The sequence below is a fragment of the Oncorhynchus kisutch genome, linkage group LG25 (assembly GCF_002021735.2).
Source record: "Oncorhynchus kisutch isolate 150728-3 linkage group LG25, Okis_V2, whole genome shotgun sequence".
NCBI lineage: Eukaryota > Metazoa > Chordata > Actinopteri > Salmoniformes > Salmonidae > Oncorhynchus > Oncorhynchus kisutch.
Genome location: NC_034198.2, coordinates 26,350,882 through 26,364,116, shown reverse-complemented (window position 1 = coordinate 26,364,116; position 13,235 = coordinate 26,350,882). Strand labels below are relative to the sequence as shown.

The 13,235-nt window shown below is 41.1% G+C and overlaps 1 protein-coding gene across 1 annotated transcript in view; it reads right to left on the bottom strand.

The window, feature by feature from the left end:
• Positions 1–13,235, bottom strand: part of rgs17 (regulator of G protein signaling 17) — a 41,349-nt gene that overhangs the window by 4,584 nt on the left and 23,530 nt on the right. Inside the window, exons 4-5 of the mRNA XM_020461143.2 lie at positions 2,752–2,823; positions 25–256 (exon numbers count right to left, since the gene is read on the bottom strand). Of these exons, the coding sequence (XP_020316732.1) occupies positions 25–256; positions 2,752–2,823 (304 nt within the window). The remainder of the gene's footprint in view (positions 1–24; positions 257–2,751; positions 2,824–13,235) is intronic.

The window sequence follows — 13,235 nt, the reverse complement described above, 5'->3', positions numbered from 1 at the left end:
TGCTTCCAACATGATGCCTCCTACCTCTTTCGGCGATAGAATGGAGACGTAGTCCTCGTAGATGATCCTGGCTTTCTCATCGATCGCAGTCGGGTCCGTCTCCTTCTTCAGCTCCTCACAGGCCAGCCAGAACAACAGGTTCTCTTCGCTGTACTCAGAGCGCAGAAATTCTCGGAAAATCTCCCTGCCTTCTGAGGAGCGCATCACCAGCTCGAAGCTACGGGCCCAGGCAACTACCTCGTCTAGAGTGGGTTGCCTAAACACAGGATACCAGGAACCCAGTGTTAGCAGTCTGGACTCTTACATTACACAAGACAAACAAATTCATTATTTTTTCTCCAGAGATGCAATAACATGGTTTCCACAGGCTGTTTCAATTAGCAATAGAAATAGTAGCGGTCATATGTCATACACACATCCTTGAAAAAACATAGGTCCTGGGCTCATGATAAACATGAAAAGAACAAAGGCCTGCACACTGTATGCCAGCGTTCCCTAAGCCTCACGGTTCCATTTATGATCCATATTACTGGAGATATGTTTTTTTAATTTGTTTTTTAATCGCAGGACACATTTGATAGGCGCTGGGGCGCTAACTAGCCTAATAATTACTAGGTGGTAACAACCTGGTAACTTGACAGGCACACATTTGGTTGAAGATGGCACAAGAAGGGAAAAGGGTACGCAGGTAATGAATGTGCTTGTCAGAACACTACTATTATTCCTCATACTTATTTTATTATTTAACTTCTTCACAATTTTGACAGTGTAATTACTTATTTGAAATCTGATTTACCTACTTGTGTCTTTGAAAATGAATTAAATGAGGCTATGCATTTTTGTAGGCATTCATATAGATACTATGTCAAGGACAGTGTTGATTATAAGTCATAAAAATGAGAATAGGCTACATTGAAATGCCCCATACCTCAAATATCCTGTTTTGTCATTTTAGAGAGATGTAATTTCAGTATTGTGCACAAGCTGCTATAGGCAGATATGGTAGGGGGACTCAACGACAAAGATCTTGCCTATATGATGACACATTTCTGCAAGTAGTCAGCCTCAACCACCTGAAGATTTATAGCCAGGTAGAGTGATTTGGAGAAAGTACATGTTATAGCTTGAACATTTTCAAACAGCTAGAACTTGGGAAACATAGATCAGGGGTGTGGCCCTTATGGAAAACTATTTTATTCAATCCTTATTTTTAAAGCGATAGTTGGCCCACCTTATAATGTAGACCGCTTACCTTGAAGCAGTCTAAGAAGACATGAAGAGACTGCAATCCATACCTTGGTTAGCCACTGTAACCAACCAACCATTCCATTTAGCTGACTTGTGCATATACTAGTGGAACAATTTGGTATGATCCTAATCACCACATTCAATGACTTCAACACTTTGAACCAGAGCATCTCCCTAAGAGCCTTTTTGACCTAAAGGCTTGCACACATCGCACCAAATGTAGATCTAGCGTTCATCTGCCGATCGTTCAGCACGCTGTGTTTAGGAACCACCCACTGCAAACCTCTGACTGACAATATTTTTCACTCAATTCTACGTGTAAAATCGGGGGTCACTCGGTTCGCAAATTACGTTCACAGGTGCTAAGTAATCTCGGCCAGCAAACGCTATTGGTGTGTCTGAGGCCTAAGAGTCATGGCTACAGGGACCAATTGAAATGTTGTCATTAAAAGGTGGTAATTAGGAGCATTCAGTGTGCGGGACTTCCTGCTATTTTCATGTCTCAATCGACAAAACATGCTAAGCATGTCACATGCTAAAGTGTTACCATTATTACAATTAGGACTGGGTGATCTCACTTATTACAACAACAACATGAAGAATGGGTGTTCCAAGGTAGAGCCTCAGGTTGAACCCTGTGTCATGGCCACAGCCATGTGAGAACAGTAATTGGGCTAACAATTGTTTGGGCAGCCAGACAGGCTATATCGTGTAAATGCAGCTGAATGCAGAAATCTGACAATATTACATATCACGCAAATAATAAGCACACAATATACCGTAGACCTGAGCCCTATACACTATAATGGACCTGCTCCTTTGGGGTGGATGAAAATTATGTCCTTGTTTGTCCTCAGTTAAGATATGTTTCAGTCAAATAACTGAAATTGTGAGAGAGGTGGAGAGAAAATAAAACTCATGCTCTAATTGGCTAATACAGCAAATGAGTGAGCAACACACAGGAATAGATATTGACACAGCAGCAATGTAAAGAGAGAAAATGAATGGGCCAAATCAGTAAAATGAAACAGGCAAAACAATTCGATTTCTGGCATGCAATTAATTTCTGGCATGCATTCTGGCTAATTCTGGCTAATTTCTTGCATGCAATAATGACATCTGGCATCATTTCTTGAGGTTGACAGTCCTAATGTATAATGTCTATGTACTGTATAATGCCTTCAAAAGACAGGGATGAACAGGCGTGACCAAAGGCCATCAGCTTATCTGACAACATGAAAACAAAAATAACACCTCACTGTTGTACTTCCCTTTCTTGCACTAACACTTGCACTGAAGTTCTTTTCTTACTAAGACTGATTTCGCTAATAGCTGCTTTGTTGAGGAACGTTTTACTATGACTGTCATATGTGGTCGTCTTATCTACTGTAAGTTGCTCTGGAAAAGAGCATCTACTAAATTACCAAAATGTGACATCATATCAAAACAGTTTGGTATTTTCTCAGAGACAACCTATGGAAAAAGGCATAGCTGGCAACTTACTGCTCCTCCGTGGCTTCAATACTATCCATTTTAGTGCATGCCCGTTCGGAACGCTCCATGCGGTCCTCATTCCTGGAAAAGGAGAAGCAGATCAAACATTACTATTGTTTTCAAACATATTCCATATTCAAACATACTTATTCATATGGCAGTCTCAAGGTTGGATGTTCATGTAGTATCTTTGTTGAACTACTGCCTGAGAACAGGTATGTATTCTTCTGAAAACCAGGAGAAAACTAGACGTGGAAACAACCTGTGAGTGGAGTGAGACTCCCTGCTATTTACAGTACACAAAACCTTTACAAAATCGCTATACCGGAAATGTACATGTTAAAACACATGTTGGATACACAATAATTACACAATAACAAATGATATTGTAACACAAATTGAATTGTAACACATTAACAATACATTCCAGCTGTCTGTCCTTTCACAAACACCTGAAAAGCTAGTTTGAGGTGCATGTGTTGTTCCTAAATACATTACAAATGCATTGGAAAGAGGTTATCAAGACATTTCAACTGCCATGCAAACGGAATGTGTTAATTCTGTGTGAAATTTCAAGTAGGGATGTATTGGAGAAAAGGCACGTTTATATGCCACTGTGTAAATACTGCTATGCAGAATTGACTGAATTGCGCTTGGATGTAGCCTAGTTTAGGCCTATTGGTTCAGCCTGTGTCATATTATCATTATTTTCATACTAAACACCTACATATACAATCATGTCCAAATCATCCGAAAGTATCTCAAATTGATTGTGAAGCTCAACAAAGTCCAATATAGATGATTTGAACGTGATGTGCGAAAAATGCTAATATCGGTCCCATGACTTGAATGGGATTTGTGCCGCAAATGCTAAAATGTTAGCATGTGGAAACAGTGCCACGGAATCTAAACCAAAGCATGGGTTGCTGTCATACCTTGTTCCAGAGCTGGGACGATAAACCAAACACTAGACACCGACAATTGCTTGTCAGTAATTTTAGGTGATTTTGTTACATAACGTTCCTGTAGATTTCTCTAAAACAATTCTTTGGTCAACAGTAATATATGCATTATGTTTATTCCTGCTACGAAAGTATCTGCCTTTCCCTGTTTCGCTGTCAGCTGCTGACTCTTACTCCCTCTGCTCACTGTGCGCACAGAGGAGGGAGAGATGCATTCTGAGAAGCACAAGCATATGACCATTGCTCAAAATGCTACTGGGGAAAATTACAGTTTTCAAAGCAACTACTGTTGTTCTAGTTAGAGAGGAGAGTCACAGCTTTCTGTGAGTATATAATATATTTCTTACCTCTTAATATTGAGTTCATGGCACCAATTCACAACCAGAGTAATCTGTGTAGTATGGTTTTGATGCGCCTGAGGAGTTGAGCCGGAGTGCGCCATTTGCAGTGAATAGGTCTACATCAAGTAGTCTAGGCCTAGCACGGGATTTTCTTTTAGGACATTAGCCTAGATTTACTGATTGATTAATCAATTAGCCCACATGGCTTTATAGCAACAATAGTTGTTAGCAATCTAGCTAAGTGTTTTGAGTTCCCACTTCCTAATAACAATAATATAGCCTTTAGGCCAATATGCACAAAGATGTCAGAAAATTCTCTGAGGATCAAGATATAAATCTGAACATTCTGGATCCTATCAAAATATCAATAATGCATTTCCTGGATATGTTAGATCAAACAGCTTACTTTTTGAATCATAGGCTACCATTTTAATTGTCTTACTTGGCACTGGGAAAATGTGTCTAGAACCCTGCAGCTAATATAAAGTAACTGTTTGAAAAACAAAATATGTAGCGTTATTTGTTTTATCGAGCAAAAAAAAAAGTTACATTTATTACAATAATACTTTTTGTTCATAACGCCCAGCTCTAGCACCTCATATTCACCTCAAACATAAAAATGTTTTATCTTAATTTATCGTTATATGGATTTTTGTTCATATCACCCAGCTCTACCTTGTCCATAGACTGCTTACAGGGTAATGAAACCAATATGTCATTTTGTAATTTGAGTGAACTATGGAGTGTCCGTTATATAGAAAAAATGAATAGGTTTAGGCCCATGCATCAGAGAGAGAGAGAAACAATATTTTCTGACTGGACTGCTTTGGTGGAATTCTCCACACTGTCTAGCCTACATTCCTCTCTTGCGTTCTGTATATATATATATTGAAATAGGCTAAAGCAAAAAGGAATAGGCAAATCACTCTGTCATTTGTGTGTTCTTTACTGCGCAGCGCCAGTTAAGTTCAAATAGGCTAAACCACCATTTGTCACATCAATGTCATCACCATCGATAATGGTTGTCAATCATCAGACAGTCAATACTAACGTAGCCTAAAAATCTAAACATTCAGTGTTTAGCCTCATTTAGCCATCACAGCACTCAGTTTCATACAAACTAGGATTTAGCTTTACAATGCATTCGGAAAGTATTTAGACCCCTTCCCTTTGTCTATATAAAAGGTCCCACAGTTGACAGTGCATGTCAGAGAAAAAAAACAAGCCATGAGGTTGAAGGAATTGTCCATAGAGCTCAGAGACAGGATTGTGTCATGGCACAGATCTGGGGAAGAAAACAAAAAAATGTCTGCAGCATTGAACGTCCCCGAGAACACAGTGGCCTCCATCATTCTTAAATGGAAGACTCTTCCAAGACCCTTCCTAGAGCTGGCCACCCGGGCAAACTGAGCAATCGGTGAAGTGCCTTGGTCAGGGAGTTGACTAAGAACCCGATGGTCAATCTGACAGAGCTACACAGTTCCTCTGTAGACATGGGAGAACCTTCCAGAAATACAACCATCTCTGCAGCACTACAACAATCAGGCCTTTATGGTAGTGTGGCCAGATGGAAGCCACTCCTCAGTAAAAGGTACATGACAGCCCACTTGGAGTTTTCCCAAAAGGCACCTAAAGGACTCTCAAACCATGAGAAACAAGAATCTCTGGTCTGAAGAAACCAAGATTGAACTCTTTGGCCTGAAAGCCAAGCATCACGTCTGGAGGAAACCTGGCACCATCCCAACAGCGAAGCATGTAGTGGCAGCAGGGACTGGGGTTTTTCAGCAGCAACGACTGGGAGACTAGTCAGGATCAAAGGAAAGATGATCGGCGCAACGTACAGAGATCCTTGATGAAAACCTGCTCTAGAGCACTCAGGACCTCAGACTGGGGCGAAGGTTCAACTTCAGGACAACGATCCTAAGCACACAGCCAAGACAACTCAGGAGTGGCTTCGGGAGAAGTCTTCAAATGTCCTTGAGCCAGAGCCCGGACTTGAACCCGATCTAACATCTCTGGAGAGACCTGAAAATAGCTGTGCAGCGACGCTCCCCATCCAACCTGACAGAGCTTGAGAGGATCTGAAGAGAGGATGGGAGGAACTCTCCAAATACAGTTGTGCCAAGATTGTAACTTTCATTTGGATGATGATGGTCACATGATGATCGGTGCATGGCTGCCAATTAAAACATTTGATCCATATCTCATCATATAATCTACCCTGTCCAATTCATCAGCGAACTGTTGTCAATAGAGCATGAGGCAAAACCAAATTGGGCAAGTATGCTATTTATGGCAACAGTTTTTGTGACAAAACCATCCGTAGAGTTGAAATTGCAATGGAAACACAAACTTCTGTTTTATTATTCAGTACTTGAAAACTAAAACAAATGTGCTTTTATGTGCACTACGTTATCACGCACAGCATTTTATCTGCTAAAAAGTAGAAGCTAAAAATAAAAATAAACACCTCTAGTGGGAAAATTCACATATTTTCTTTATGCAGACTTTAGAATATATGACCGACCGGCTCGATCTTATGTAGCAAAATTTGAAATGGTAATTTTTGGCTAGAAAATGGTATATCATACACTACAGTTGAGGAACAATGGGAAAGTAATTCTGCCTTGAAAGTTGATAAACTTGTAACCTCACTTTTGAGAAAATGGCCTTTGAATGTATTGTTACACCTACTGCAGAGCTCCTCTTTGTCTACACCCATTCAGCATCGTTCACACCCTCATAAGCTTTAGCCCCACCCATCTCTTTAACCTCTCTGAACCACCCATACTGGATCCGGGATAACTGTCATCAGCAACGCTGAATAGCATAGCGCCACAGTCAAATAATATTACTAGAAAATATTCATATTCATATTCATGAAATCACAAGTGCAATATTGCAAAACACAGCGTAGACTTTTGTTAATCTACCGGTCTTCTCAGATTTTGAAATGATGCTTTACAGTGAAAGCAATACAAGCGTTTGTGTAAGTTTATCGATCGCTCGACAAAACAATAAGTACACTTAGCATCAGGTAACTTGGTCACGAAAATCAGAAAAGCAATCAAATGAATCGTTTACCTTTGATGATCTTCGGATGTTTTTTCACTCACGAGACTCCCAGTTAGACAACAAATGTTCCTTTTGTTCCATAAAGATATTTTTTATATCCAAATACCTCCGTTAGTTTGGTGCGTTAAGCAAAGGAATCCACCGGAAAGAGCGGTCACGACAACACAAACAAAAATCCCAAATTACATCCATAATGTCCACAGAAACATGTCAGACGTTTTTTTTTTAATAATCAATCCTCAGGGTGTTTTTCAAATATCTATTCGATAATATATCAACCGGGACAGTTGGCTTTTCACTAGGACCGGGAGGAACAATGGCCACCTTTCTCTTTTGCGCACAATTCACTCAGAGCCCACACCTATCCACTTACGCAATGTGGTCGTTCACGCTCATTCTTCAAAATAAAAGCCTGAAACTATGTCTGAAGACTGTTGACACATTGAGGAAGTGATAGGAAAAGGAATCTGGTTGATATCCCTGTAAATGGAGCAATGGGAGGCTTCCACTTCCTGGTTTGATTTTTCTCAGGGGTTCGCCTGCAATATCAGTTCTGTTATACTCACAGACCATATTTTGACAGTTTTGGAAACTTTAGAGTGTTTTCTATCCTAATCTGTAAATTATATGCATATTCTAGCATCTGGTCCTGAGAAATAGGCCGTTTACTTTGGGAACGTTATTTTTCCAAACATAAAAATAGTGCCCCCTAGCTTCAAGAGGTTAAGGTTGATCTGAACGTTCTGTCCTAACAGCAGCAGTCAAGCAGCCAAGCTAACCGGCTAACGTTGGCTAGCTTGCTAGCTACATCCAAACACAAATGAGAGAACAGCTCACTCTGACAATTTTACACGCCCTAGCAGAGCTGGTCAGTCTGTTATCCAGAGCGTTAGCGACTGCAACTGTGATGCTGGTAACAATTTATGTTTTTTTGCCAACGTTTACTGATGGGTGTTGAGCGTTCGTAAATTCGTCAGTTATTCCGCGCTCTGGCAAACTCAGAAGAGAGTGCTCTGAAATCAGAGTAGATAGCCAGATCAAATTTACCAGCTACGTCTATCAACAGTTGTCACAGTGACATCATTAACATTCTATTGAAAAGCTTACTTGCATAGTGGAGTCTTTTGTTAAGACATGTAGCTAGCTAGCTAAACAATGAACCATAATCCCAACTCATGACGTTACTACCCTGCATGAATTTACAGGTAGCTAACCAACCAGATGCCATGTTAGCTAGCTAACATTAGGCTATAGCTAGCTAAGAAAATGGCTCTGAAATATGAAAAATATTACTACACAGAGCATAAATGTAACGTTAGCTAGCGAGCCAGCCATGAAATTAAAATGACTTTGACTAAATTAGAAATGTGTCATATCTGAAAATGTAGCTAGCTAGACTATTTTACCCGTGTACATGGATGGACGCTTCTCCCTCTCTGTCACACAGATGCCATGGTTGCCCTTAGTTTGAAGATGTAATCCAGAGACAAGGGTTTACTCTAATTCCACTGATTTCAAATCTCAGTCCTTCAGAAAGAGGAGATCAGCACTTATTCAGTTCTACTACGCAATATATATATTTTTAAGCAGCGTTAAAACAGGATTACCTACACATACTGACCAGCTCAAATAGACAGAAGCGTGCTACATGGAAGACCAATCCGAACTCATCTCTCGGCATGTACAGTGCAATCATGATCTCTCTTTTGAAGAACATATCAAGACCATTTCAAGGACAGCTTTTTTCCATCTACGTAACATTGCAAAAATCTGAAACTTTCTGTCCAAAAAATTCATCCATGCTTTTGTCACTTCTAGATTAGACTACTGCAATGCTCTACTTTCCGGCTACCCGGATAAAGCACTAAATAAACTTCAGTTGGTGCTAAATACGGCTGCTAGAATCCTGACTAGAACCAAATTTTTTTATCATATTACTCCAGTGCTAGCCTCTCTACACTGGCTTCCTGTCAGAGCAAGGGCTGACTTCAAGGGTTTACTGCTAACCTACAAAGCATTACATGGGCTTGCTCCTACCTATCTCTCTGATTTGGTCCTGCCGTACATACCTACACGTACGCTACGGTCACAAGACGCAGGCCTCCTAATTGTCCCTAGAATTTCTAAGCAAACAGCTGGAGGCAGGGCTTTCTCCTATAGAGCTCCATTTTTATGGAACGGTCTGCCTACCCATGTAAGAGACGCAAACTCGGTCTCAACCTTTAAGTCTTTACTGAAGACTCATCTCTTCAGTGGGTCATATGATTGAGTGTAGTCTGGCCCAGGAGTGGGAAGGTGAACGGAAAGGCTCTGGAGCAACGAACCGCCCTTGCTGTCTCTGCCTGGCCGGTTCCCCTCTTTCCACTGGGATTCTCTGCCTCTAACCCTATTACAGGGGCTGAGTCACTGGCTTACTGGGGCTCTCTCATGCCGTCCCTGGAAGGGGTGCGTCACCTGAGTGGGTTGATTCACTGATGTGGTCATCCTGTCTGGGTTGGCGCCCCCCCTTGGGTTGTGCCATGGCGGAGATCTTTGTGGGCTATACTCGGCCCTGTCTCAGGATGGTAAGTTGGTGGTTGAAGATATCCCTCTAGTGGTGTGGGGGCTGTGCTTTGGCAAAGTGGGTGGGGTTATATCCTTACTGTTTGGCCCTGTCCGGGGGTGTCCTCGGATGGGTCCACAGTGTCTCCTGACCCCTCCGGTCTCAGCCTCCAGTATTTATGCTGCAGTAGTTTGTGTCGGGGGGCTAGGGTCAGTTTGTTATATCTGGAGTACTTCTCCTGTCCTATTCGGTGTCCTGTGTGAATTTAAGTGTGCGTTCTCTAATTCTCTCCTTCTCTCTTTCTTTCTCTCTCTCGGAGGACCTGAGCCCTAGGACCATGCCCCAGGACTACCTGACATGATGACTCCTTGCTGTCCCCAGTCCACCTGGCCGTGCTGCTGCTCCAGTTTCAACTGTTCTGCCTTATTATTATACGACCATGCTGGTCATTTATGAACATTTGAACATCTTGGCCATGTTCTGTTATAATCTCCACCCGGCACAGCCAGAAGAGGACTGGCCACCCCACATAGCCTGGTTCCTCTCTAAGTTTCTTCCTAGGTTTTGGCCTTTCTAGGGAGTTTTTCCTAGCCACCGTGCTTCTACACCTGCATTGCTTGCTGTTTGGGGTTTTAGGCTGTGTTTCTGTACAGCACTTTGAGATATCAGCTGATGTACGAAGGGCTATATAAATAAATTAGATTTGATTATCTCAGCCAATCATTGCTAGCAGGAAGGTTGCAGGCTTTTTCTGTGGCTAAACCAACTAGGCTCGTAATTTAACAATTGTATTTGTATTTACAGATGGCATACAAGTTTGTTTTTAAGGCACATGAAAGTTCACACATTCCAGAAGGCATTTCTGCCAAAAAAAAATGCATTTTGATTTAAAAACGAGTCACATATGGAAATCTGTCACCAATTGGAAGGAAAACCTAGCTACAGACACAGAACACCGCCACAACCAGATTGGATTTACTTGTGCATCTCTAACAGCAGATTCCTAGTGTTGTGCTAGTAAGTGCTGCTTTAATGTGCTTCTGCCTAGGGGCACAGCCTCTTGACACAGCAGCATCTCTCGAAGAGCTTGAGATGATAAGTTCCTCTTCTTTATCTCAAAGCTCTATTTGTCTTTGGGTTATAAAAGCACTTGAGGGAGTGTTCTTTAGCCACGGGGCTACCGTATCCAATCAAACCTAATAAAAGTAGGCTATATGTAGTATCTTTGTTTACAAACTACCGCCTGTATACTTTGTGGACCTATGTTTTTCTGAAAGCAGGAAGCATCTACCTGTGACGGAGTTTACCACAGGAATCCCGCTCCCCCTTTATTTATTTTTTTGCTAATGCACAAAAAAGTACCCCAATTGAATTGAGTCGATAATGCAGCTAGGTTCCAGAATGAGCGCTAAGGATTCAGAAAACCCCTCCTAATCTTCCTCTGTACCCATACATGGCATGTCTCTTCCTACATATATGATATGTCATATACTGGGAGTCGCACAGTGGTGAATATTAGCTTCCTCTTAGTATCTTCATCAAAGTATCCTTTGTCCTGACATAATTGAGCAGGCGAGCCACAGGCTCTACACCTCCTGAGATGACTAAATATAAAACATGTTCTTCACAGCTATTTTGCATGTGATGTGAAGATGGAAATAGGCTGGCTGTTTATAGAGAAGATAAGGTCACCATATAATTGGGAAGGGTTGTGGAGGCCACATTTTAGAAACGAGTCTTACAATTATGCTTTCTTCAAAGTTTTCATTATTTCAAGCCATTGTTTTGTAGGCCTATATTGTGGGTTCACTGTCCAAGACAGACTTGGCTGTGGTGGCGTCCAGAAGCTTCCTTTGTTCAGCCTTGGTCTTAAACTTACAGTAGGTTCAAAGTTAGGCCCATTTCATATTAAGTGGTGCTAAAACTATTGACTTACATGGTAGTTTTAGAGACCGATACCATGTACAGTGCCTTTAGAAAGAGTTCACAGCCCTAGACTTTTACCAAATCCTGTTGTTACAAAGTGGGATTAAAATGGATTTTAAAAAATGTCAACAATTTACACAAAATACTCTGTCAAAGTGGAAGACATTTCTAACATTGGTATAAACAACAACAACACAAAAACCACAAATGTATCTCGATTAGAGATACGTATTTAACCCCCTAAATCAAAACATGTTAGACTCACCTTTGGTGAGTCTTTCTGGGTAAGTCTCTAAGAGCTTTCCACAACTGGATTGTGCAACATTTGCCCATTATTCTTTTAGAAATTCTAAAAGCTATGTCAAATTGGTTGTTGATCATTGCCATAGATTATCAAAAGGATTTAAGTCAAAACTGCCACTCAGGAACATTCACTGTCTCCTTGGTAACCACCTCCAGTGTAAATTTGGCCTTGTGTTTTAGGTTATTGTCCTGGTGAAAGGTGAATTAATCTCCCAGTGTCTGGTGGAATGTAGACTGAACCAAGTTTTCCTCTAGGATTTTGCCTGTGCTTAGCTCCATTCGTTTTATTTATTTTTATGTTTGTGAATGATAACAAACATAACCCATAAAATGATGCAGCCACCACTATTCTTGAAAAGATGGAGAGTGGTACTCAGCAATGTTTTGTATTGTATTTGCCCCAAAAATAACACTTTGTATTCAGGACAAAAAGTTCATTGCTTTGACACCTTTTTTTGCAGTATTACTTAAGTGCCTTGTTGCAAAAAGGATACAGTGGGGCAAAAAAGTATTTAGTCAGCCACCAATTGTGCAAGTTCTCCCACTTAAAAAGATGAGAGAGGCCTGTAATTTTCATCATAGGGACACTTCAACTGTGACAGACAAAATTAGGAGAAAAAAAATCCAGAAAATCACATTTGTAGGATTTTTTATGAATTTATTTGCAAATTATGGTGGAAAATAAGTATTTGGTCAATAACAAAAGTTTCTCAATACTTTGTTATATACCCTTTGTTGGCAATGACAGAGGTCAAACGTTTTCTGTAAGTCTTCACAAGGTTTTCACACACTGTTGCTGGTATTTTGGCCCATTCCTCCATGCAGATCTCCTCTAGAGCAGTGCTGTTTTGGGGCTGTTGCTGGGCAACACTGACTTTCAACTCCCTCCAAAGATTTTCTATGGGGTTGAGATCTGGAGACTGGCTAGGCCACTCCAGGACCTTGAAATGATTCTTACGAAGCCACTCCTTTGTTGCCCGGGCAGTGTGTTTGGGATCATTGTCATGCTGAAAGACCCAGCCACGTTTCATCTTCAATGCCCTTGCTGATGGAAGGAGGTTTTCACTCAATCTCACGATACATGGCCCCATTCATTCTTGCCTTTAGACGGATCAGTCGTCCTGGTCCCTTTGCAGAAAAACAGCCCTAAAGCATGATGTTTCCACCCCCATGCTTCACAGTAGGTATGGTGTTCTTTGGATGCAACTCAGCATTCTTTGTCTTCCAAACACAACGAGTTGAGTTTTTAGCAAAAAGTTATATTTTGGTTTCATCTGACCATATGACATTCTCCCAATCTTCTTCTGGATCATCTAAATGCTCTCTAGCAAACTTCAGACGTGC